Source organism: Fonsecaea multimorphosa (assembly GCF_000836435.1).
Source record: "Fonsecaea multimorphosa CBS 102226 unplaced genomic scaffold supercont1.2, whole genome shotgun sequence".
In the NCBI taxonomy this organism is placed as follows: domain Eukaryota; kingdom Fungi; phylum Ascomycota; class Eurotiomycetes; order Chaetothyriales; family Herpotrichiellaceae; genus Fonsecaea; species Fonsecaea multimorphosa.
Genome location: NW_015971636.1, coordinates 1,834,883 through 1,856,919, shown reverse-complemented (window position 1 = coordinate 1,856,919; position 22,037 = coordinate 1,834,883). Strand labels below are relative to the sequence as shown.

Genomic DNA, 22,037 nt, shown 5'->3' with positions numbered 1-22,037 from the left:
CTTTGATTGAGCCAGCGAAGCCGCTTAGGCAGGCACATGCAGCCCGCCGCCGCCCCTAATGCCTGGTACCGACCAATTCTGTTGTCATTGTAGTAGCAAGGCGGTGAAAAACTCAGCACTGGAACGTGGGAGATAGGGTACCTAGGTACGAGGGGGCAATATATTAAATGGAGACATGCCCAAGCGTGAACGATGGAAACAAGACGAAGAAAATGTTGAGGGCAACTGATAAAACAGTAAATATTAGCCTCTATGGCGAAGTCTCAGCATCACCACATCAATCCAGGGTGCCCTTCCACCGACCCAGCGGCACACTCTACCGACTACATAAGTACGAGCTCTTGCAAATAAACGAGTCCGACTAAGCACATGCTCGCTGGACAAAGCTAGAGACAATCCGTCAATGCATCTTTCAATACGCGAGTCTCCAATTAGGAAGCCCAGAACCTCCAGTCAGATGGCGCCCGGGGTTCCTCGCACAAATCAGGATGCTTCCTTTTCCACTTCTCATCCGCATCATCGGGAAATCTCTCTTTGCCTCTGGGCACGAATCGTAGAGGCACGGTTCCAGCCCTCATCTGCAGAGATATGATGACGCTGAGGCCAGTGAGCATCAAGTGCCTCGCTCGCTGGGCAGCCTTTTGCCAGACCTCCACGCGAGCATCCTCGTCCATGACTATGACCTCCTCATCCGTCGCCCACTGGTCCACTGCCAATTCGACCGAGTAATTCTGCAGGATGACTGCCAGGGTTGCCAGTACTTCGACTTGGGCAAAGCGTCTTCCGAGACAAGCGCGATACCCCTCACTGAACGGGAGGTATGCTCCTCTAGGTGGACGGTAAAATCGATCCGAGGTGTCAGCTGCCTCGTTGATACCCAAGCCATCTTCAGCAACGGTCTCGTTAGGCATCTCCTTCTTGCCATTTGCCGTCACCTGTTCGGTCTCGTTACCTTCGTCCAAGAGCCACCGCTCGGGATGGAACTCCTCAAGGTCGTTGTCGAGATTCGCCACGGGATGCAGGGGTTTCCCGCCCGGCAACGAGGGTTTGTTTGTGGGCCAGTACTTAGGATTCCGATGGACATTGCCTGTCGCCAGACTGATATAGACTCCACTGGGGACAGTGCAGGGTTTTCCGTCAATAGTGATGGGTTGCTCGGGGACACCCCAGGTCGACTTTGGAATTCCTATAACTGGCGGGACCAGCCGCAGCTCTTCGGCCAATACTGCACCGACCATGCCTCCAAAAAGAGCAGGTAGGTCGCGGTCATAATCCCATTCAGAGGGCGGCCTCCCCTGAAATATCCGATCTAAATCCTTTTGCGTAGCCCTCTGGCTCTTCGGATAGAGGGCCAGGTAGAGGAGGGAGAAGTGGATCGAGTTGGCGGCGGTCTCGTGTCCGGCAAGGATCAAAACGAACATGTTCCCAAGCACCTCGGAATCCGTGAGAGGAACGTCTTTGCTCTTTTCAGATGTGAGTTGACCTTTCACTAGCTGGGCCAGAAGATCCATTTGGTCCTTGCTGTTTTCATTTCCTCCTTCGAGCATCTTCTTTTTAGACGCCACTGCTTCCTTCATATAATTTCCCCATTCATAATAGGCCTCATTGGCCTTCTTAAAAGTCGTGGTTGGGATGCTCTTGATCAGCCACCTGGGGAGGAGAAACTGCACAAGAATATTGTCCAACAAGCAGTGGATGGCGTAGGTGTAACTCATCGAATGACCAAGGTCTCGGTCACCCTGATCATTCTGGATCTTGGAGTTATCGACATAATTCACGTCGACGTCGGCCTTGGCATCGGCGGAAGGCCATTCCAGTTTCCTTCCAAATCCTGCTCTGCTAATAACATACAGGCTCAGGCGCATAGTGTCGTCCATGACCCTATCAACCGTGATGTCGCCTTTTCCTTCCGGTCCCACCCACGAAGCTAGCATATCGGAAGCTTGGTCGATGCTCTCTGCCCAGACGAGGTGGTTGTTCTTCTCCGTGAATGGCGGGCTGGTGGCTTTGCGGTGCTGACGCCAGGCTGCACCCTCGGTTGACACGACATTTTTGCCGTAAATGTCGAGCGACCGATAAATAGGCGTGGGCTTGAGGAAATCATTCCTCCTGGTGGTGATCTGGCTGATGACAGCCGGGTCGGCAGTGTGCATCATTATGCCTCCGGGCCCAACCACAAGAAAAGTGTCGGCACCAACGCGCTGGAAGACCTCAATGCTGCAGCGGTAGTAGAAGTCCGGGATACAGAAATCCACCCATCGGGTCCAGCTACGGGGCAGTTTGGCGAGCAATGGAAGCCATAACGGATGGCTTATAAGCCACCACGTCTCGAGATAGTACACTGGAACAGCAACGTACGTGATTCCGGACTGTTTCGCCTTGTTCAAATTGCGTCGGAAGCTGATCAGTTTGTTGACCACACTGTAGAGGAGGAAGGCAGCCACTCCGAGGCCGACTATCGACCACATCTTGACGCCAGGAGTGTCTGGTGGGAGAGGATTGAACAGAGATCGAGAGGTTTTCCAGGGCACGCAGAGAAAACAAAACCACGAGCCTGTTATGTAAAAGAACAAAGCGGGCGGTGATGGCGTTAACGAATGCGAGGCGGGGCTTGTCTGAGAAGTGTCAAAGAGGAAAAGTTAACGAGGTTTCGAAAGCGGTGGCAAAGGGTCGATGCAGGGAATGGTCACAGGCGCGCGGGTGGAGGTGACATGCTGGTGGGTGTGACCACATAGACGAAGCCGCCTACTTGTAGGCAAGCGGTCCTTGGAAGTCGAAGTCGTGATAGAGTGAATGTTTGCGTTGAAGCGAAGGGTCCTTCAAACAGGCGAGATTTCGACTGGGCATGTTGAATCGGGCAGTCCGGCCTACTATACGAGATACGTCCATGAATCATCAACTCCAGGGCGCCGGTCAGAAGGGAGGACTCGTCACTCGTACCTTAGGTCGTTACCAAGAACGGCTGGTGGCCGGCGGCATTATCAACTTGAACCTGGAAAGACCTCCTCTGATGGTCCGAAGCAAGGTTGAGCAGTGCCGTGTAGCAGAAGTAACCATGGTTAATGAACGGTCGTTCTCCCAGTCAATGTCAGCACTTGGGCGACACAAGATCGAAGCGAGCCTCGGTTAGGCGGCCCTAAGCCCCTAGCTACGGGGCATCACTAGCACCTAGCAGGGTTCAGGGTGTCGCTTATAGGCCTCCAGCCTCCAGGGCCTCTCAGGGTACTACCCTCCAACAGCTAAGCCGGCCAATCCTCCGGTGTTGCATCAGCTCTTTGGCTGCGGTGCCTCCGAGCAGGATCGACTTCGTTGATGTGCGGGCTTTCCCCATCAAGCGCACTTGGCCCTACATGTGTCAAGCATATCATTCACATGTCAATCAGTCTAGATGGTGATGACGATGCTGGGCTGGTGAACAGGGACGAGGCTGATCCTCCTTCCGGCGATAATGCATTAATGGGAAAGATACTCCGGGAGTGAGATGCCAGACTCAGGCAGGCACGGACATCAAATACAATAAGGGACGTCAGGCCCATGAAATCGTGGATTTGCTACCGAAAACAGAACTGCTCGCCGTCACCTCGTTTCTAGAGCTCCTTTGACCAACTGTGCTGACTGCCTCAGACAACAACATCATAAAACATCATCCCTGCGACCAACAAAGGGAACCTCGAAAAGCAGGACCCAAAGAGAAAAAAGAACCATGCATCAAGTCCGATTCAGCCTGATTTCCTGATGCCCACCTTCTCCCTCTCCTTCCTCTGTTCCTCGCTCCATCTCTCCACTTTCTAAGCGGTTGCTTGCTCCAAATGCGTTCCTTGGGCCTCTGCCGCCGGCTTCTCCGTTGGCACAGGAGTTGCTATTGGATCAGGGGCCTCGGAAGTGGCTCGAGTGCTGCGGTCGTCCATGGGCATCAGGTTTGCTCCCAGGCCTCCAGCGTTGGAGTGGATCGGCTCAAGATGAGGTTCCCATCTTTGCAGCTCCTGCTCTGCGTCCGCGAGAACCTGTCTCGCCTCGCCGGCTTGCGCGAAAGGTTGGCGCACATCTCCTGGTACCACAGGAGTGTCATCCAACAAGTTCAATAGGCGTCGACCGTATTTGGCGAGGATGATTTGTTTCTCGGCGCGCTCGATCGTGGCGGCAAAATGCAAATCGTATGCTTCCTTGATCTTTTGGCGCGTCTATATCGGACACGTCAGCAAAGGCCACAAATCGCCGGGGCGGTCTTCATGGTCTGGTGGAAGTCTCTTACGATGTTGGTAAGTTGAGCCTCAGCGACCAAGTTCTGAGCTTCTGCTCGCACAAGTTCTTGCTCCAGCGTGACCAACTTGGGGCTAGATGGTTCCTTGTACTTGAGCTTTTGGATCTCATCGCTGATTTTGACCTTCTGGTCCCTGCTTGGCTGCACACTGGCTTCGATGTTCCTGATCTGCTTCAGAATGGCGCGGTAGTCCTCCAGATTCTGAGCAAACAGATCCTCCTGCTCTCCAATCTCGGACATGATGACCCCAATCTTGTCCGAGATGTCCGAGACGGCGTCATCGGTGGTGGCTTCGCCCCAGTCGGACAGCTGGGAGGCAATGGACAGGCGTTCACGACCGGCGGTCTCATAGGCTTCGATGCAGTGGTTCTCGGTCTTGATCAGCTTGAAGAGTTTCTTGGAGAGCTCGGCCTGGTGCATGCCGCGGAGGGTCGAGATGGAAAAGGTATGTTTAGATGCCTCTTTGGCATGGTCGTCCTTCTTGCGGGACCGGATGGATAGAGCTCGATTCATGGCGGCGGAGGTGATGGGGATCCTTGCTTGAGAGTTCAGCTGCTGCGTATATTAGTCCTAATAAACATGCGATGTAGGGCGGACAAGCTTCGTTGAGCTTCGACGAGCTCCAAGTATGCGCTATAGACTGGTAGAACGGGTGAAGGTCGTCGAGACAAACTGGGAGAGGGTGCACAAAGAAACCCAAGAACCCCTCGAGGCCCGATACAGCAGCATGCAGGGAATGCGACGGTTGCGCAGGGAAGAGAGCAGAAGAGGGCAGAGGGCAGGGCAGATGACGTATTGTACTGGGGAGCTTGGCTTGGAGGGGTGGCACCCACTGCAGGTGGCATACTCAGTCCTAGTAGTAGCGCCATAGTGCCATCATGCCATGGTCTCGAGCACTGGCATTCTGCGTCCCTCCCCCCTCACTTCTAGCTGCGGTATCGCGAACCTTGTGCTGCCACCTCGACACCCAACGACTTTGCCAATTTGTTACCTAGCGAGCTAGCTATTCAATTAAGACGGCTAGGTATCTTGACAACTGACCGTCACCACCACCGACAAAAGGGAAAGGATCATCCCGATATCACGTTCAATTGATTCCCTCAAAATCCTTCTCCTAACGTCTCAAATAATCGAAATTGACTGCGCAGGGGACCCTATCAACCATCACAGCCTCACGATGCTGCCAAAATGATATCATCATACATTCGCTCCCTGCGATCATAGACACCTCAAAGCGGCTTTCAGTAATAAGTACGATCCCTCTCCCTCCTCTCTTCCGTCACAATCCTCGTCCTGCTCCCACTGCGCCGCCGAGGGTCATTACTAGTATTGTAAGAGTAGTCCGAGGTGCGTTCGGAATAGCGATCATCGTTGTGGCTGCCACTGGGTCGGTGGGCAGAAGTCGATCGTCGAGTGACCGTCTCTCGGCGATTTTCTCGCCTATAGGTGGCCACCTCGGGCCTCGACACGTATTCTCGACTTTCTCGATTGTGCCGGGATGGTCGGGGTGGTTCGCGTGGCTCGCGCCGTTCGCGTCGTCTAATGACCACGGCTTCGTCTCTGTCGCCGCCGCCAAAGCACATATTGGGCGAATTCGAAATGTGATGTATATTATATATTTGGGGAGGTACTCGGTGGGATCTTCTTGCGGTTGATTATTGTAGGGGAAGACGTTGAGGCAAGAGATACAACAAAAGGGGGCAATGATGTCGCCTGATGGATTGATCCGAGCTGGGTAGAGGAAACAAGAAACCAGGCTGGAAAAGACAAGTCAGTCGTAGAGGGGACAAAAGGCGCCCTCCTCATATACCCAAGTAACCCGCGGGTGTACCTTGTAAACCAGGCAGAAATGGGCTCATGGACTTTTGCGCCCTGATTCCCTGTGGCCCAGCCATACCTAAGGTACCCATACATATTTGTGCAGGGTGGACTCGAATGTCCCGCCTTGGACGACATCATCGTCTATGCTTGCGACCAAGGGCCCACCAGGGCCGCACACCACCAACGGCGAAAGAACCGGGCCATCTTTATAGAGACGAATCCCTTGCTTCCTGGCAGGGGGATGCCTTGTCAGTACCTAGTCAATCTCCAAACGCCTTGAATTAGCCTCGACCGGTGAAAACATGCATGTCAACGCCTTCCTTGGCTCTCGAACCCACCCCTGTAACTTATATCACACGTGGGAGCCTCAATGCATCAAGGAAGTACTTCCAAAGGCACGTACGATTGGTTACTAGGTACGGAGGCATGGATCTTCGGCTATCGTCCCGGTGTCCAAAAGCTCTAGATAGTCAGGCCCTACTGTTTACGATCTTGTCTGCCCCTCAAAAGGCGGCTGGGATATACTCGAGAGATCGAGAGCACACCAAAAGACATCTTGCGAAGAAGAACGGTCATGCCATAGTCGATGATCAATTCGTTATTAATATAGCAAACCTCCTTGGATTAAAAATTGACGACTTTTCTCCCTCCCCGTTCCTGGAATAAATAGTCCCATTTCATTCTCATCACCACGCCTCTTTTGACGAGATCGAAACCAGGCATTTCTCCAAGAATGGAAGAACTGAGAAGTTTCCCAGCCGGGCATAATGGTACACGAGATACAAGGGTGTGAATTGCATCCCTCGCAACTTTCCCTGCTTGATTTTGTCCTGTTCACCGAGAAATCTCTATCGTCTGAGAAGCACTGTCACCTGCAGCACCATCGTATCTGCCACTATAAGCGCCTGCAGCTGCAGCGGCCGTAACCGGTGTGCTGGGTGTTCCAGAGCCTTGCCTCTGCTGATAATTGTACGGTGTCTGTGGCTGCTGACTTTGCTGAGCCTGATATTGCCGAGGCGCGTACTGGTGACCTTGCCCAAGAGCGCCGTTAACCAGTGGCTTCTGTGGGGAAGCAGACCGTGCCAGCGTGGCAGCATTGTCTTGCGCACGTTGTTGATATCCTGGTTGAGTTGGCCGGTACCCGCCAGGAGTTTGGGGCTGAGTTGGCGCCGATGCTGACGCGTTACTACCGTAACCTCCATAACCATTTTGTATGGAGGGTCGCTGGAATTGTTGGATCGTAGGGCGCGACGATGAGTAGGGGTTCGCGGAAGCTTGGTATGCATTTTGCGGATAGGTTGGTCGCGCCATTGTAGGGGTCTGATAACTTTGTTGTGTACGAATACCGTAAGCCGCAGTGGCTGGCACAGACGCATTGTAATTTCGAACTTGAGAGTTGTATGCCATCGGGGTTCCCTGTGCCTGCGAATAATTCGGGCGAACTTGCTGAGGAGTCCCTGATGTGCGGCTCGCTGCTGTTGCCGCGTGTTGGACTATCTTTTGTCGACGCATCATGTAATCGTCTATTTGTCCCGTACCCGGGTAGTCAGGCGCCTCAACAACAAGTCTTGTGGAGATGTTCAACTCTTCGAGTTTATCTCCGTTGAGTTTGGCGACAGCAAAAGGGGGTAATGACGAGACCAAGATGTTCAATTGGTCTCTCAGCATTGTAAAGGTGTCAATTTCCGGGTTTGTTGGCTTCGGTACCGTGCCAGCAACAATGGTCTCAAGGCTGCGGTTTCTCTGATAGGAACTGAGAGTTTCAATCATTTCCGAAACCTCTTCCAGGAGCTTTTCAACTTCCTTTTCTGTGTTTTCAGATTGCTCATCTTCTCCGTCTTGCAGAGGCTCGAACTGCGCGACCACATTGGCAAATTCATCTTTGTCTTCAGCTCCTTCGCTTTCGCCATCGACCAGCGATACTGCGGTGTCACTTGTCCTGAAAAGCCTCGAGAGCTTTTGCTCACCGTATTGTTTCCACCATTGCCGACTTTTATCTTTCTCAGACACGAGAGAGTACGAGTTGTCTGAAGTAGGTGCAAATGAGGAATAGACAGAGCTGAAGAGTTCATCCGGACTCAATTCATGACCCTGTCGCACGCTGTTAGCCTCGAGGGCTGCCTTGAAATCATTGTTACTGGACGCAGGCTGTACCCTTCTTCGATCTTCTTGTTGTGGTTGGTTACTTGTGGTGGAGTATGAAAGCCATGAACTCGTGGCCAACCGGGCAAATTTGTAGTCGTGCTTGTTCTGGGGTATGTTCTCTGTCCGGCTGGAGTTTGGAATGAATTCCAGGGTGTTACCTCTCACTACATCCCTTGCCGTGTGTGGGAGGTCTAAAGGTTTGATCCGGCCAGCCTGGCGAAAGACGGTCCCAAATAACCTCTTTTCTTGCTTCTTGGCTGCTTCTCGATCTCCGCCTAATGGCGAAAAGTCTGTAAGTTCAAATCCGTTGGGTAGTCTTGAGCTTTCAGTGTCGGGTGTACCATCTGCTTCCTCTTTTTCAGGCTGCCGTTGAACCTGTAGACCCGAGAATAGGATTTGGACACCATTGTTGACTTGGCTGCGCAGAGTGAGGAATTGTTTAGGATTTTGACTGATCAGGTCCGCTTTAGGCAAGACTTCGCCATTGGTTTGCATGACTTCGGACGACTTAGTCTCATATCTGTCCAGTACATTGACTAACTTTGATAATTGCACTTGGACGTCGGATTCCACCTTGCCATTCTGTGTCGTAGCGGACAGATCGGTGACCAGGGCGTTTTGGGCACTTCGCACATCGTCTTTCAGGGCATGGAAGGAGTTATACGTCCCTGTCAGAATACGGTCCTCGATAGTATCGTTGGCGGATTCTGACTTGACAAGACGGGCTCTTTTGGCTTCAGGGGCCTCGGACTTGGGAGGTAAAGGGTATTTGAGAAGTGAGGGGGTGGTGTCATGTCTAGGTCCTGTATTAGTAGTCTGTCACAGATGTAGAAGCGGCAAACGTACTTGCGGAGAATACGCAGAAGATCCTGCAGAGCCGATTGTACAGCAGAGTCCTTTGGCGCAACCTCCGGTGATACCGTGCGCTTCCTCTTGCCTAGGTGTGATGCAGAAACAGAACCAGTGTCCTCAAGCTTGGATATGCCGTTGACTTCGGCCATGATGGGAACACGTCGTGATGGATTCGAGGCCTAGTTGGTGGTGTTGTTGGCGGACAAGGAGCGGAGTGTAATAACCAAACCACATGCAAATTTCAACGAATATCGCGATATTAATCTCTTAACATGGTTCAGGTCCCTGGTGTGCGCAAGAGACGCGCGACTCTTGTTTGGAAAGTTGGATGGTGGAATGTCGACTCTGAGAGAAGAAAAGGGAGCGATGAGGGGACTGTCGACACGCGCTGCGGACTTGCAGAATGACTGAATGTTAGGAACGCAACAAGAGAAGGGCGCACCAAATGCGGCAGGGTGTACTCGATAATGAAATAAACCACCAAGAGCAGCTTGGTTGTGGATGTTGCGAATCGCGAGATGAATCTCCCTGGCTGTTTTTTTTCACTGCAAACCTTGAATGCTCCGAATCTGAAGTCGATGCAGTTTGACTGCGAGACTGCGAGACTGCGAGACTGCGCACCCTGCACTGGTGCACCCTGCGATCGACTGACACCCGCAGTCGGCTACTGGCTTGGCATGTCAAGCAATGCAGTGGTTTAGCATCTCCCTCCCCTCACCGTCACCCTCACCCTTTACTCACTGGCACCCTAGACTCTCCTTCCACTCACTATCGGGGCCTCACACAGGATATGTAGGCTACGACTATTCAAGATTTAGTCCTTCCCTCTACCTTTGATTATATATACACGAGCTTTGAGTGTGGATTAGAGGATCTCCTTTCTTGTATGTTGTGAATAAGTAAACCTAGAACTTGTCTGAAGCATCGCTAGAACTCGTGACACGCGTCTCGACGTGACTTTCCTCAAGTAGAGTATAATGGTGCCAAATCCGAGCCTGCCTGGCCTTCCCACTTCCTTCTCAAATCCTCCTTCTCGGATCCTCCTTCTCGAATCGTCCTGACATGGGCGGACAAGATACTGCCGCAGAGGAATTATGGGCTCAAGCAGAGGCAAATGGACACACAAGAGGAGCGCACGCGGGAAGTTGATCAAGTCCGGGGAGAGAACAAGTATGTCTCTAGGACGAAGAAAGATCACGATCGAACTCTGCAGCACTATATCCTATAGGAGCCCTACCAGACTCCTTGCCTGGCCTTCCAAAGAGACGATCGACCCTGACATTGTGGTGTAGCTGGCCCCTGAAATTGATGAGAGACGATCACGAGCGAAAAGAACTCCCTTGTCCATACGAAGGCGCAGCCCGCAGCCCGTGCTTAGGCACAGGGGTGTCTGCTCCCGACCTGATCACGGTGAACGATTTTCTCCAGTTTTACGTCGCCACCAGTCACCCGCAGCTCGAGAAAGGTGAGCCAAAGCCGAGGCTTGGTCATACGCCTGTGTTGGCGGTCTCATCCACGTTGTCGACGATTACTCCCAGGTTTCGCAAACCTGGTGCAACCTTTATTCGATGTCTGCTATAACAGAGCTGCACCACAAGGTGTTGGATTACGCTGTGTGTTCGACCGATCAAAGAAGCTGGTTCTGGAGTCCAATCGGTGGCATCATGGCATCCATCTTGTAGCCAGTTCACCCCCAGGCCAGTCAACTTCACCTTCAAGTTCGCATTGGCATTGCACCAGTTGCGCCGTGTTGTCTCTGTTGAGCAGTCCAATTCTGAACAGCATCTGTCACAATTCCATCGATCTCACTATTGCTCAAGATCATCGAACCAGCGCGTTCGCCGGAGAACGAAGCATGCAGCCTGCCCAGAATCAGGACCTGACTGCCCGGACTCATGTACGGAAACACCTTTGCTATGTCGAGTAACGTTTGCGCATATCGTACTTCGCACGCAAAGCGCTGCTCAGGGATATATTTCGTCAACAGTTGTCTTCGCACATAGCATGCCAGCCCGGACATTGACTGGACAGAATGACTCTGTTCCAAAGTTGACTGAGCCTTGAAGCTGCTGAAAAAGTGGTATCGAATCGCCTGAAATGCTTCCAATTGGGCATGATAGTTGTCTTGGAAGTCTTCATGTATACCGCACAGGTGTGTCAGAAGCACGACCTGCAAGATACGCGAGGCCGTCGTGGAGTTGGCTGTTGGAGCTGTGATTTGTGCGAAGAGACCTATAGTCTCGATGTGTAAGGTGTGATGATGGTGGATGTTTGAGCTGCTGCTTTCTCCGTCATCGCGAAGCATATGGAGATGCTCGGGCTGAGGCAGCTGGAGGAAGGTTTGTATTGAGACTAGAAGGCGCCGTGTGGTATGCTCGAGTATGCCAGCATTGGCAATTCTGGGTGCTGTCCAGTGAAACAGTGCAACTAGATAATGCGGTTCGATGTCGGGTGCCAGTGCACAAGCATGAGAAAGCCCTCCAACACTGCTGAAGAGTAGATCCGCGGCGGCACTGTACACAGCATGAGCTTGCTGATCACCATACCATAGCGCCACTTGCGCTGCTTTCGTAAGCGCGAGCACGGCACCTCCGAAGTTGGAACGTGCTTCTTGGAGTGTGGACATGAGGGCACGACGACCTGCCGCCTTCTGAAGCATCATTTCCTTCGTCCTCGGCTGGCCACTTAAACTGAAAATTGACTCTTCACTCATGATCGCCAGCCATAACGCAGCGACATCAGAGTGCTGCAGGCACTGCCGTAGTATGAAAGTGGCTCCGAACTGAGTGCTTTTCTTTAGCCTTGATTGGAGTCAAAGCTATGTGGAGGTCGTGTCGCAGGAGATCATTAATTTATGGAGGAGGTACTCACAAACTTGGTACCGCTCGAGCCCCAAGTCCTAGGCACGACGTTTGTGAGCCCTTCATAACATTAGCGATGCAATGAGAAGGTCTTTGCAGAGGTCAGTCTTACAATTCTGTATCAAGGAGAGGTGTCGTTGCGTCAAGATGGGACTGCCTGTGAGGAGACGTAATTCAGGATGGGAGCGGCGCTCTATCTGGCGCCCATCACGCCTTGCTACTGCTGTTCTGTGCGCTTCGGTGGACAGATCATTGGCGTGCTCTTCGAGCTTCTCAACGTACGCAGACGAAATACCCTTGTGTTTGGCATCATTCTCCGGAAGGGGAGTTGAAGGCAGGATTCGTTTCTGGGATCTTGGAGGGGTTCTCTTTTTGCGAACTTGAAGCACGCGTCGTTCTTGCCTCACGGTCCACGCCGTCTGTGACATTATGCGGACCAGGCAACACAAACGAGACCGCAAGCTTCGAGGCAAGTGAAGAAAAGAAGTCGAGAGAACTTGCACGGGGCCAGCGGCTCACTCATAGTCCAGACAACTCGGCAATCTGATGGTCCGGTCCGAGACCCGAGTGTGTTCTCTCCGATCATGCAATGCGAAGGAAGTCAGGTCAGGTTCGTTGTGGGATTCGAACACCTATGATATGAAGACGAGCACCTGCAATGTCGTGAGAACTATGGAATTATTCAGCGGCACTTAAGCCACTGGGCAGCCAGTAGTCGAGAAGTCAAGCCTTGGGCTAAATCATAGTACTGTTCCCCTATTTGGTTTAGCTTCCCTCCTTTACTTAATACCCGTAGGATACGTGGGTAATACGTTCCCACCCACGGCCTAGAGTTCCTAACTGTACCTGACAGTCGGAGCACACCATCTGACTGCGGACGACCGCTGCCATGCCTTTGCGAGCAAGCCCGAACGTGCGGAACATTGCTTTGCGGAAGCTCATCACTCCTGGCGTGTCCTCTGCTGCGCTGTCCAGGCTTTCAGAGTCTCGGCCCTCCACGTCTGTCGACTTGCCGCAGTGGCAGCTATGCCGTTGGGTCCTATTGCCCGGGAAGTTCTGGCCAACCCGAGCACGCTGCCCACAAAGTATGAAACGAGCTCATCCCTACGGCTCTGGCTCAAAAGAGCGAATACCTTCTGTGCATCTGCCTGCGCCTGACAAATACGAATCTCTTTCACATTGCCGACATCGCGGAACATTAGTGTACGAACGTAACCTATCATTTGACCTGTGGCGAACGGATGGAGACCATTGAGGTCGCTTTCGTTTTGCAGGCTTTTGTCAATGCTTGCGATCATACATTCTTGGACTTGTTCCAGGAACTCGAACACTGTGTCCGGTGAATGAGTGAATTCGACCAGAGTGATCACAAGAGAATAGACGCAGAAATGCCCTCCGGATGCTGCGTCCCAAACTCTCGTGCGTTCGACTGAAGTTCTGATCTGACCCAAGTGCTCGAGATAGTCAATCAGCGGCTGAAGCCTGAGGCGGTGGTGGAGAAGAGGCACATCCTCTGCAGATAGCCGCGCCTTGAAGTTCGATTCCCAGCGGTGGACTTGACTCAAATTGTAAAGATAGCGACTGACTGTAGACTGAAGCCGCGATCTAGTCGGAAGGCACACTTCAGCCCGAACGAATTGAGTGACATACGATCTTGCACTGCAGAGGAAGATCTCATGACTCTCACTTCGAGTTCGGAAAATCGCCACACCACCATTGGACTCGACGAAATCATCCAAAGCCTGGATATGCATCTCCTGTAGATCGTGACGCGCACTGACATATTCTAGTATCGCTAGATACATGATGGTAAGTGCTTTCTGAGGGAAGGAAGCTGTCTCATCAGAGAGCAATGTGTTTGCCTTCTTGTATATTTGGGCGCGCCGATGATAATATCGAGGGCGTGGACTTCGTAGAGTTAACCGATCGAGTATGCCTTCACCAAGGACAATGGCGACCAAAACATAAATCGGATCTTCAATGAGCGTTTGGAGGGTATACAAAGCTGCGCAGTATCTCGGTGTCTGAGAGGTACCCCACAGCCAACATCGACCATAATTGAAATCTGTACCTCGTCAGGCGAGCGGGAACAGCGTATACCGTCTGTCGACTTACAGAAATGAAGAAGACTTTTGTCCGATTCGGGCAATTGCACAGGGAGTCGGACAAAGGGATCCAAGGACGATGTGATCTCTGAAATTGCTGGGAAAATATCATGTGCGCCGCGCGCCTGCTCATGTGTAGGTCGAGCGCCGTGATCATTGTCAGCGCCTTGCAGGATCGCGGCCTGGGACACCCAAATTTGCCGGCGACTTGGTCTTGTGGCACATGTTGTCACCGTTGACGACCTGTGGGGTGAATTCTGAGGCGATGGACGGGTTGGCAAACGCTGGTCGATATCATCAGACCGTTCCGTCCACACTGGTAACCTCTCGTTCGGTGCTGCGTTGCAGATAGTGCTTGCACATTCGCGCTCGCCGACGTTTTCGTCCAGCTGGAAGATTTTATTCAAGTCCTCGAACGACAAATCCTCCTGTTCCGTGTTTTCAAGTACAGAGTCATCTTGTGTCGAGCTATCATGCAACGCTGTGCCTTGAGGCTGTCGCCGGGTATGGGGCACCTCTGCTGAAGGGCATTGCGGGCGTCGCACAATTTTGCCATGCGGTCGAAGCGCTGCTGCTATTTCAGGAGGCGCAGCTGTAGGATCGGTCAAAGTTTGTTGGCGTCGGCGTACGTGTCGCCAGGAGGCAATGTGCGACTGAACCACAGATAATTGTCGGCCGCGCCACTTTTGCTCACCGTACTCTTTTTGGGACAGATTGACAAACGGTGGGTCACCGCCAGCCATACTGCCAACACGAGACGTGCGATGGCACGATAGAGAGCATTGTCAGCGAAGCAGCGTACTTCTGGAACCAGAACCGTATTATATTGACTGATGAATCCGTGAACCGAGGGCCCCGTGGCCACAGTGAACAATATATACTGGCAGGCACCGCTTCTGTTGACGCTGTGCATGGCGGGTGCCGCTCGCAAAGAGCGGCACGTATTGACATGGGAAAGACCAATGTGTGGAAACTTCTTTCGGAGAAGCAAGCAGTGAATAACGAGTAGCAGCCCAAGCTTTTCCTGCAACACTTTGGACCCCTACCTACCTGGTAGTCTGCGAAGCACGGTCTGTCCACCTAGTGTGCTGTGTGATTGGACGAGTCGCGGCGAGGGCGGCTTCCACAACGTCCTTGTGGCTGGCCTACGGCTGGTTAGATTAGTGCAGTTACTCCTTTTGCTCTAGCACCAAGCAAAATGTAGTCCAGTTGGTGGGTTGAACATGACAAGCTGCAGCGCTTCTCGTATTTATGAGTTAGCAAGCCGCCCATACAGAGCAAGACCTGAAGTGCCTAGGTGATAAGGGATTCGTCTGTCGGACAGGTAGGCATTGGCCAATTCCAAGTTGACCTCGACCCGGTGGTTGCAACGACTTGCTGTGCTTAGGTGAGGTGCATCTTGTGGCGTCCATCTGGCGAGCTGGCTGAGCTAGCCACTGGGTACGACAAATTCCTGATCTTGAGGCAAGGAGAAGCTTGAATGTACCAAGCTTTGTACCAAGCTTTATCCAAGGCTACTTGTAGGGCCTCTGTCAAACGAGGGTCATTCTTACGCCTCGTAGCAGATGTCGTGAAAAATAACAATACTACCTGGTACTGACGGGTGACGGTGACCCGGCGCCTCGAGGGCGAGCACAGGGCTGCGTCGCCCTAGGCCGGGAGCAGGGTGAGGCGCGAGATTGACTAGCGGCACTGGCAGATTCTGCCAACAGGTTACAGGACTGGTAATCTATACATACCTAATCAGGAAGGTCTACTTCCACTAATATCACTAGCGCCCTTCGAGTTGAAGCCTAGCCTAAAAAGGAGCTCAACCTTTTCGGAACATCTTTAATACGGTACCTAGGTAGCCATATATTAATCATCTCCATCCACAATAACGATTAGATAGATTAGCTCCGGCGGTCTCCTAGGGTCAATTTAGCCTCATCATAGAGCTCCCTCCGAGACCTTAATAGAGCTCTAACTTTCGTGAAATATATGTATAAAATCATACCTAGGTAAGGAGAGAGGTAGGTCGCTGAGGTAGGAAGGTATACCGACGCTAGGCGAAATCCACTTACTTCTAGTCAATCTCGGTGAGGCGCGAGCAGTTTTTACTTACCTAGCGAGCTAGGTACCTTGGCGCGACTGCGTATCTTCGCCTGCATCTTCACGTTGCAGCTCGCCTTCCACTCTTGACCCAAATGACTTCCTAACCTACCTCTGCCACGCGCCTCTCTTTTCTATTTGGCATTCCTAATAGCTTCTCCACTGAAGCATCAATGGATGCTCCGCGTCCGTCGTGTTCGCCTTCCGATCGGAAGACCTGTTGCATCCTCTATACTACACATACAATTCCACGCAAAAACTGCTCAATGTGAACGCCGAACTCAACGTTATGGGAGCCACGCTGGAGTCACAAATGCTGCTCCTCCGACGTCAACTGCGACGGAGTTTCTAGCTCACCAACAGGCACTGTTTCCCACGGAGTTCTCGGAGCTTTCCGAGTACATCAGACAGGATGGCGGGAGCCACCTCAGCGATAGCCAAGGTCCTCAAGAGGAGGCAGCTTACAATACAGAAGAGATAAAGCTGGAACTTACGCGCAAGTCCAAAGGCCCAACGGATCGTCACCTACACCCGTCACCGTTCCGCAGAAGATTAGATCAAATCCTCTCTTTATTCCTTCCCTCTCATCCTAGACGAAACAGAGTTGATCTGTCCTATACCAATGCCCTTCATTGGCAGTTGAACAATCAAAAGCTGGATGAAGAATCTACGGTGACATTCAGAAGCTCAACTTCTCTACGCAAACTTCTTCTCGATTACCTCCAGAATATCGCACCCCTTCTACATGGTGCTCAGGACGAAGAGAAGCTTTTGCTCGCTCTAAGGGCTACTTTTCCTCACGACTCTCTGAGGATTCTGGAGGATCTCGGATACGACATCACTGACGTCGCAAGTTGGGCCTGGATTTTCTCTGAAAATGTTGACCTTGCCTTTGCAAGGTACGGCGCACTTGCGCAAAAAGTACGCGAATCTGGACGAGGTCGGATACCGAAGTTCGTGTTTTTACAATTGCTTCGCGCGGAAAACCTCAGTGTATTCGCTCTGAAGGGATTCATAAGAAGTATTTTGGCCGATTTGCAAATCTGTTCGGAGGCCAAGGAGTATTTCGGCTGGTCCTGGGTCACCCGAGTGTGCTTAGTCGTTCGATTGCTGCGACATGCTCGTTCGACGGCACCCGAGTGCTTTGGGGACATCAGTGTCATTGTCAAGCACCTCTTCTCGGATTACTACAGTGTCCACCCTCGTCCACTCGAAGGTCCGGAGTTACTGCGCCTCACCCACATATACAATCGTTTCCTGTCCTTGATATCTCTGGCTCCGCAAAAAGCACCTTACAGTGCATATCTTTCGCAGCAGTATGCGCAGCTAGCACTCGTCCGCCAAATGTTCGCTTTTACCCCGCAACTATTGCTAACGCGCGAAGGGTACCGTGCTTTGATTGCAGTCCAACTACTCCATCCCAAGACAGGGCCCGAACGCACTTGGGCGGAGGCCAAATCTCTGTCCTGGCCTCCTTGGCGTCATATCAAGTCAGGAATTGAACAGGATCTCGAGTATCCTGGGAAGGAGAGCCGTGTTATCAAGCTATTACAGCGGATGAAGGCGGCAGGGTATTCCCACGGTGATTGGGAAAGAAGTGCTGCTGTCCTAGCAGGGTGGGATACTGACAAAAGCCCTACGATACAAACTCGCGCCATATTGATGCGCCAGCGACGCCCGTGGCTCCTTTTGCGGAGCCCTCGTAAAACAGAAGAAAACGAATCTGGTTACACGCCAGAACTGTGGGCCGCACGCATCCGAGCGACAAGAACCAAGCGAGAGGCATGGGCATCTTTTTGTTCCTACGAGAAATCCAAACCCGCTTCTCAAGCACATTATCAACCCTATTTCGCAATGCTGGATAAACTTCTCAGCTCAACAGTCCAGCCGGAATCTACGCTGGCCTGGAAGTACCTCGCAGGCGATATAAAAGAGCCTTTCGAAGTCTCGGCAAATCCCCGGGAGGTCATTTACGTTGAGACAGAGGTTCCTTCGGTGGATGAATTTTACGAACACATGCTGCGGGCCGGAGTCAAACCGGGTGGTCATCTTCTTGCCAGTCTACTGGATTACGCGGTCAAGGTTGAGACTGGATTTGGTTACATTCAAGCCAGTCGATGGGACGAAGTCACGAAAGACGTCCTCCGCCACGCCGAGAAATACCCAAGTTTTGTTATTCGGGACAGCTTAAGTAAAATCCCCAAGCCGACCCTGGCCGCCTTCATTTCGCTCATGTGTAAGAGCGGACCCGAAGATCCACTGACATTTCGTGACATTGGACGGATGGACTTTACTACTGACCAGTTGATCAAGAGAAATCATCAAGATGTGCCGGCTTTGACGTACGCGTCGCAATTGCTGCTTGCGGCAGGCATCTCAGACATTCGCGTCTGGAATGCTTTCATAGAAGGGGCATCAATGAGCATTGGGAAATCACCAGCCAATTACAAAGGTGCTGCAACTAGGGCAGCGGTGTGGCGCCGCGTGAGAAGGATTCTTTCGCCTGAGGAGATGTACCTTGACATACATCCCGATCTCGATACCTTCCGACATCTGACAACGATCCTTAACACAATGTTAAGGGATGTGAACATGCGGATCCCACCAGAAAATCTTGGCTCACTTGCGAAGATGACATTCATTCGGGCCATCTATGGACGCTTGACCAAGGCATTTCTCCCTGGACCTGAACGTTCACTCCTTGTCGTGCCCGATTTGGAGGATCTCAAACTCGTGATTAGTGTTTTGGTATCTATACATGATACTCAAGGGTTGCTTGCGGTTCTGAAATGGGTCAATGAGCACGCCGCGAAGTTTGGGCCACTGAACCTTCAGTCCGAATCCGAGTCTCAGAACACAGTGCACGAGACAGCGCAGGAGAGGATTTTGACTCAGTCTCCGCTGCACGACATACTGTGTGCCATCAGACTCTTCCTTGAGGGCAGCCGGTTGCGGCCTACCAGTTCTTCGGGTAGAGAAGGAGACGCTGTGAGGTTCGAGAGTCCCTTAGCTCGGGATCCCCGCATTGTCCAGCTGGCACGGGAATATTGTCGAGAGCTGCATTGGCCGTCAGATGACGAGATCGGAATTTTCCTCGCTCGCAACGTCAAGTGGGTGGAAAGAGTCAGACGGACAGCGGAATTAACAGCTCGGCGGAAAGGCATGGCTAACAAGAAAACGCAAAGTACGCAAAGAGATGAGGTGGCTGTTGGATAGTGTATCGCAATCCACAAGGAGTCGACGTGTCTGTGTACAAAGATTTCTAAAGGGGATTCTTTACTTGAAGCGGACATGTATGATGGAAGTCATTCTCATTTCGAGCCCTTGAACGCGCCAATTTATGTATTTCCATTCTCGGAATTCGCCCAAGTCGTCGCAAGTCCGTTTCGCTTGAGCATGGGCCATCATCTCAAGTCTCACTTGCTGGCTGAATTACTATGTATAGTACTTGTACCCGTTCACATATAAACAATCCCAGTGAAGTACTCAGTACTCCGTGACAAAATGCTCAACCAAGGGAAAGAAAAAAAGAGAAAAAGTAGGGAGTAATCCCTTTTCAGGGAATCGCTGTCGTCAAATCGCGCTCGACCTCGGCGGTTGCGTGTCAGTCACTGCCCCTCCTGTATGAACTCAGGGGAAGGAAGAGGCGCAGAACTCGAACGGATTTCGCTGTGGGGTGTTGTCTAGCTCATGGCGAACTTCGATCTCGCGCGCAGACTGGCGCCAAAGTACCAGAGCGCCCAGATGCCAATGACGCCGCCGCACAACAAGCCGCCGAGGACGCTGATGCCGCGGCCAATCCCCAGATTGACGTAGAGCGGGTGTGCGTAGATGATGGATCCGGCTGCGAGTGCGGACCTGCACAGGTCGTTGGCGGCAAACAAGGACGCGGCGTATTGCGGGTAGGTGAGCGGCAAGTACATGAAGATGCACTGGAACAGGATAAAGGCGCCGGTGGCGTAGAAGGTGATGCCGATGATGGAGACGATCCAGTGGATGTGCGGCGTGGATGTCCACCCGAACCAGAACATGCCTGCAGGCAACAAAGTGGTGGCGAAGAGGGCCGGGACGAGACGGTGTTCTTGGGCGCGGAGGCCGTTCTTCTTGATGTCCGGCTCGAGATAGAAGTAGACGTACGCGACGTAGATCAGGATGCCGAAGACGCAGCCCACGACGATGCAGACGAAGACGATGCCCAACTCGCCAATGTTGAAGCCGTACATCCCGACGTAGACGAGGGGGAAGGCTTCGAAGAAGGAGTAGTAGATTCCTGTTCCCACTGGTTAGAACTGTGGTTTTGGCTTCCGGAAAGAAGAAGTGCTAGGTGAAAGGGAATAGAATCACTCACCATAGATCAGACTCGTGTAGACATTCGTGAAGAAGACTGCAGGATCCTTCAGAAAGATCTCGATCGGCTTCCACATCTGGTCAACTGCGACCTTGGAAAACGACATGGTCCCTTGGTCGATCTCGCCTTGGCTCTTCAAGTTTGGGTTGCCCGTGAGCTTGCGGAGACGCTGAGCCCGACGCAGGAGGATGTTGTTGGCCGACGTTTCGGGCATCGACAAAAACATGAGCACAAACACCGGGGACGACAGCCAGAGGACTTCCCAGAGTGCCCAGCGCCAGCCCTCAACGACGACCGAGAACCCTGACAAAAGAGGTCCCAACGCAGGTGCACAAAATGCTGCGGCGACCCAGGCCGTGAGAGCATAGGGAAGTTTCAAGAGGCCGTACATGTCACCCATGGACGCGCCACCAGTAGCTAGACAAGGGCTACCCATGAAACCGGTAAGGAATCGCAAGACAAGCAGGGACGCGTAGCTGTTTGCTAAAGCAGTAGGCACGCAGAGGATCACGAACAGGCCAAAGGAGATGATGTATGGGATGTTTCGGCCAATGGCAGGGATTTCGGAAAGGGGAGAGAAGAGCCTGATTCAGCCCCCTGTCAGCACTGTGGACAATTTTCTGAAGGCTGAAGGGGAAATGGAGGGTCAAAACTTACATCGGTCCAAAGCCATACCCCAGTACGTACATGCTCAGTCCCAAACTTGCTTTGCTCTGTCCCACGCCAAACTTGGCCATCACCTGAGGCTCCGCCGAGGTGTAGATGGCACTGGCAGAGTACACTGCGAAGGTATACATGAAGATGAGAAAGGCGACCCAGACTTTCTTCCAGCTTCCCCAGTTCTGAGGGTTCGCTGGGTCGTCGGTGGTGTACCAATCCACGAGAATGATGCCATCGGCGGTCCTTTGTGGGGCGATGATGCTGCTTTGTTGGCGCTCGATGGCTTCTTCCTGTTCGACCTCGAATCGTTCCGAAGAATATGGCAGGGTCTGTTCTCTGGTCCTTGTCCGTGTGGTGACAACTGTGAAGTCCGCGCGAGCAGCCGAGTGGGCTGTAGGAATGGTGGTCAGGTGTCGGGCTTCGATGTCCTCCCGGTTGATGTATGACTGTTCACGAGACTCGGGCTGTGGACTGGTAGCATTACTGGTCTGGCGGCTGGCATCCACAGCTGGGGGAGACTGAGCCTCGACCTCCTTCTCCTTCTCGGTCGCAGCGGCCTGTTCCCAGGGGATCGAAAAGTCGGGAGCTTGTTCGGGGAAGGCAAAAAGTTTGCCTCCACTGATCCAGTTTATTGCCTGGCCCAATGGGGCGTCTTGGATTGCATCCAGAATTGCATTCACCATCTTGATAGTCTCCTGTGGTGAGTATCTATTCAGGAAAGAGAGCGAGTTGGTTCACGGATGAAGATAACCACTCCAAAAAAAGACGAGGAGCAGCTCTCCCTTCTTATTAAGATAGTAAATGTCCTTGCCCCCGTACGACGCTCCGGACTATCGCATTCTTAAAAACGACTAATCATGTAGGGAACAATTTCTGGCCGATTTTGGATGGCG

At 52.4% G+C, this 22,037-nt stretch overlaps 7 protein-coding genes across 7 annotated transcripts; 1 reads left to right on the top strand and 6 right to left on the bottom strand.

Annotated features, from left to right (window-relative positions):
- Positions 1-431: 431 nt before the first annotated feature.
- Z520_01616 (uncharacterized protein) lies at positions 432-2,468 on the bottom strand (the record flags this gene model as incomplete). Its single annotated transcript, XM_016772132.1, has 1 exon — positions 432-2,468. The coding sequence occupies one exon, from the start codon at positions 2,466-2,468 to the stop codon at positions 432-434; it is 2,037 nt and encodes a 678-aa protein (XP_016637271.1).
- Positions 2,469-3,788: 1,320 nt separating this feature from the next.
- Z520_01615 (uncharacterized protein) lies at positions 3,789-4,774 on the bottom strand (the record flags this gene model as incomplete). Its single annotated transcript, XM_016772131.1, has 2 exons — positions 3,789-4,181; positions 4,253-4,774. The coding sequence occupies 2 exons, from the start codon at positions 4,772-4,774 to the stop codon at positions 3,789-3,791; spliced, it is 915 nt and encodes a 304-aa protein (XP_016637270.1).
- Positions 4,775-6,916: 2,142 nt separating this feature from the next.
- On the bottom strand, positions 6,917-9,228 carry Z520_01614 (uncharacterized protein; the record flags this gene model as incomplete). Its single annotated transcript, XM_016772130.1, has 2 exons — positions 6,917-9,023; positions 9,074-9,228. The coding sequence occupies 2 exons, from the start codon at positions 9,226-9,228 to the stop codon at positions 6,917-6,919; spliced, it is 2,262 nt and encodes a 753-aa protein (XP_016637269.1).
- Positions 9,229-10,793: 1,565 nt separating this feature from the next.
- Z520_01613 (uncharacterized protein) lies at positions 10,794-12,368 on the bottom strand (the record flags this gene model as incomplete). The annotated part of the gene is made up of 3 exons (XM_016772129.1): positions 10,794-11,861; positions 11,951-12,000; positions 12,053-12,368. 3 exons carry the CDS (start codon positions 12,366-12,368, stop codon positions 10,794-10,796), a joined length of 1,434 nt encoding a protein of 477 aa, XP_016637268.1.
- Positions 12,369-12,881: 513 nt separating this feature from the next.
- Positions 12,882-14,788, bottom strand: Z520_01612 (uncharacterized protein; the record flags this gene model as incomplete). Its single annotated transcript, XM_016772128.1, has 2 exons — positions 12,882-14,005; positions 14,056-14,788. 2 exons carry the CDS (start codon positions 14,786-14,788, stop codon positions 12,882-12,884), a joined length of 1,857 nt encoding a protein of 618 aa, XP_016637267.1.
- A 1,525-nt stretch (positions 14,789-16,313) lies between these two features.
- On the top strand, positions 16,314-19,352 carry Z520_01611 (uncharacterized protein; the record flags this gene model as incomplete). Its single annotated transcript, XM_016772127.1, has 1 exon — positions 16,314-19,352. One exon carries the CDS (start codon positions 16,314-16,316, stop codon positions 19,350-19,352), a length of 3,039 nt encoding a protein of 1,012 aa, XP_016637266.1.
- A 467-nt stretch (positions 19,353-19,819) lies between these two features.
- Positions 19,820-21,827, bottom strand: Z520_01610 (uncharacterized protein; the record flags this gene model as incomplete). The annotated part of the gene is made up of 3 exons (XM_016772126.1): positions 19,820-20,406; positions 20,485-21,068; positions 21,142-21,827. The coding sequence occupies 3 exons, from the start codon at positions 21,825-21,827 to the stop codon at positions 19,820-19,822; spliced, it is 1,857 nt and encodes a 618-aa protein (XP_016637265.1).
- Positions 21,828-22,037: the final 210 nt, after the last annotated feature.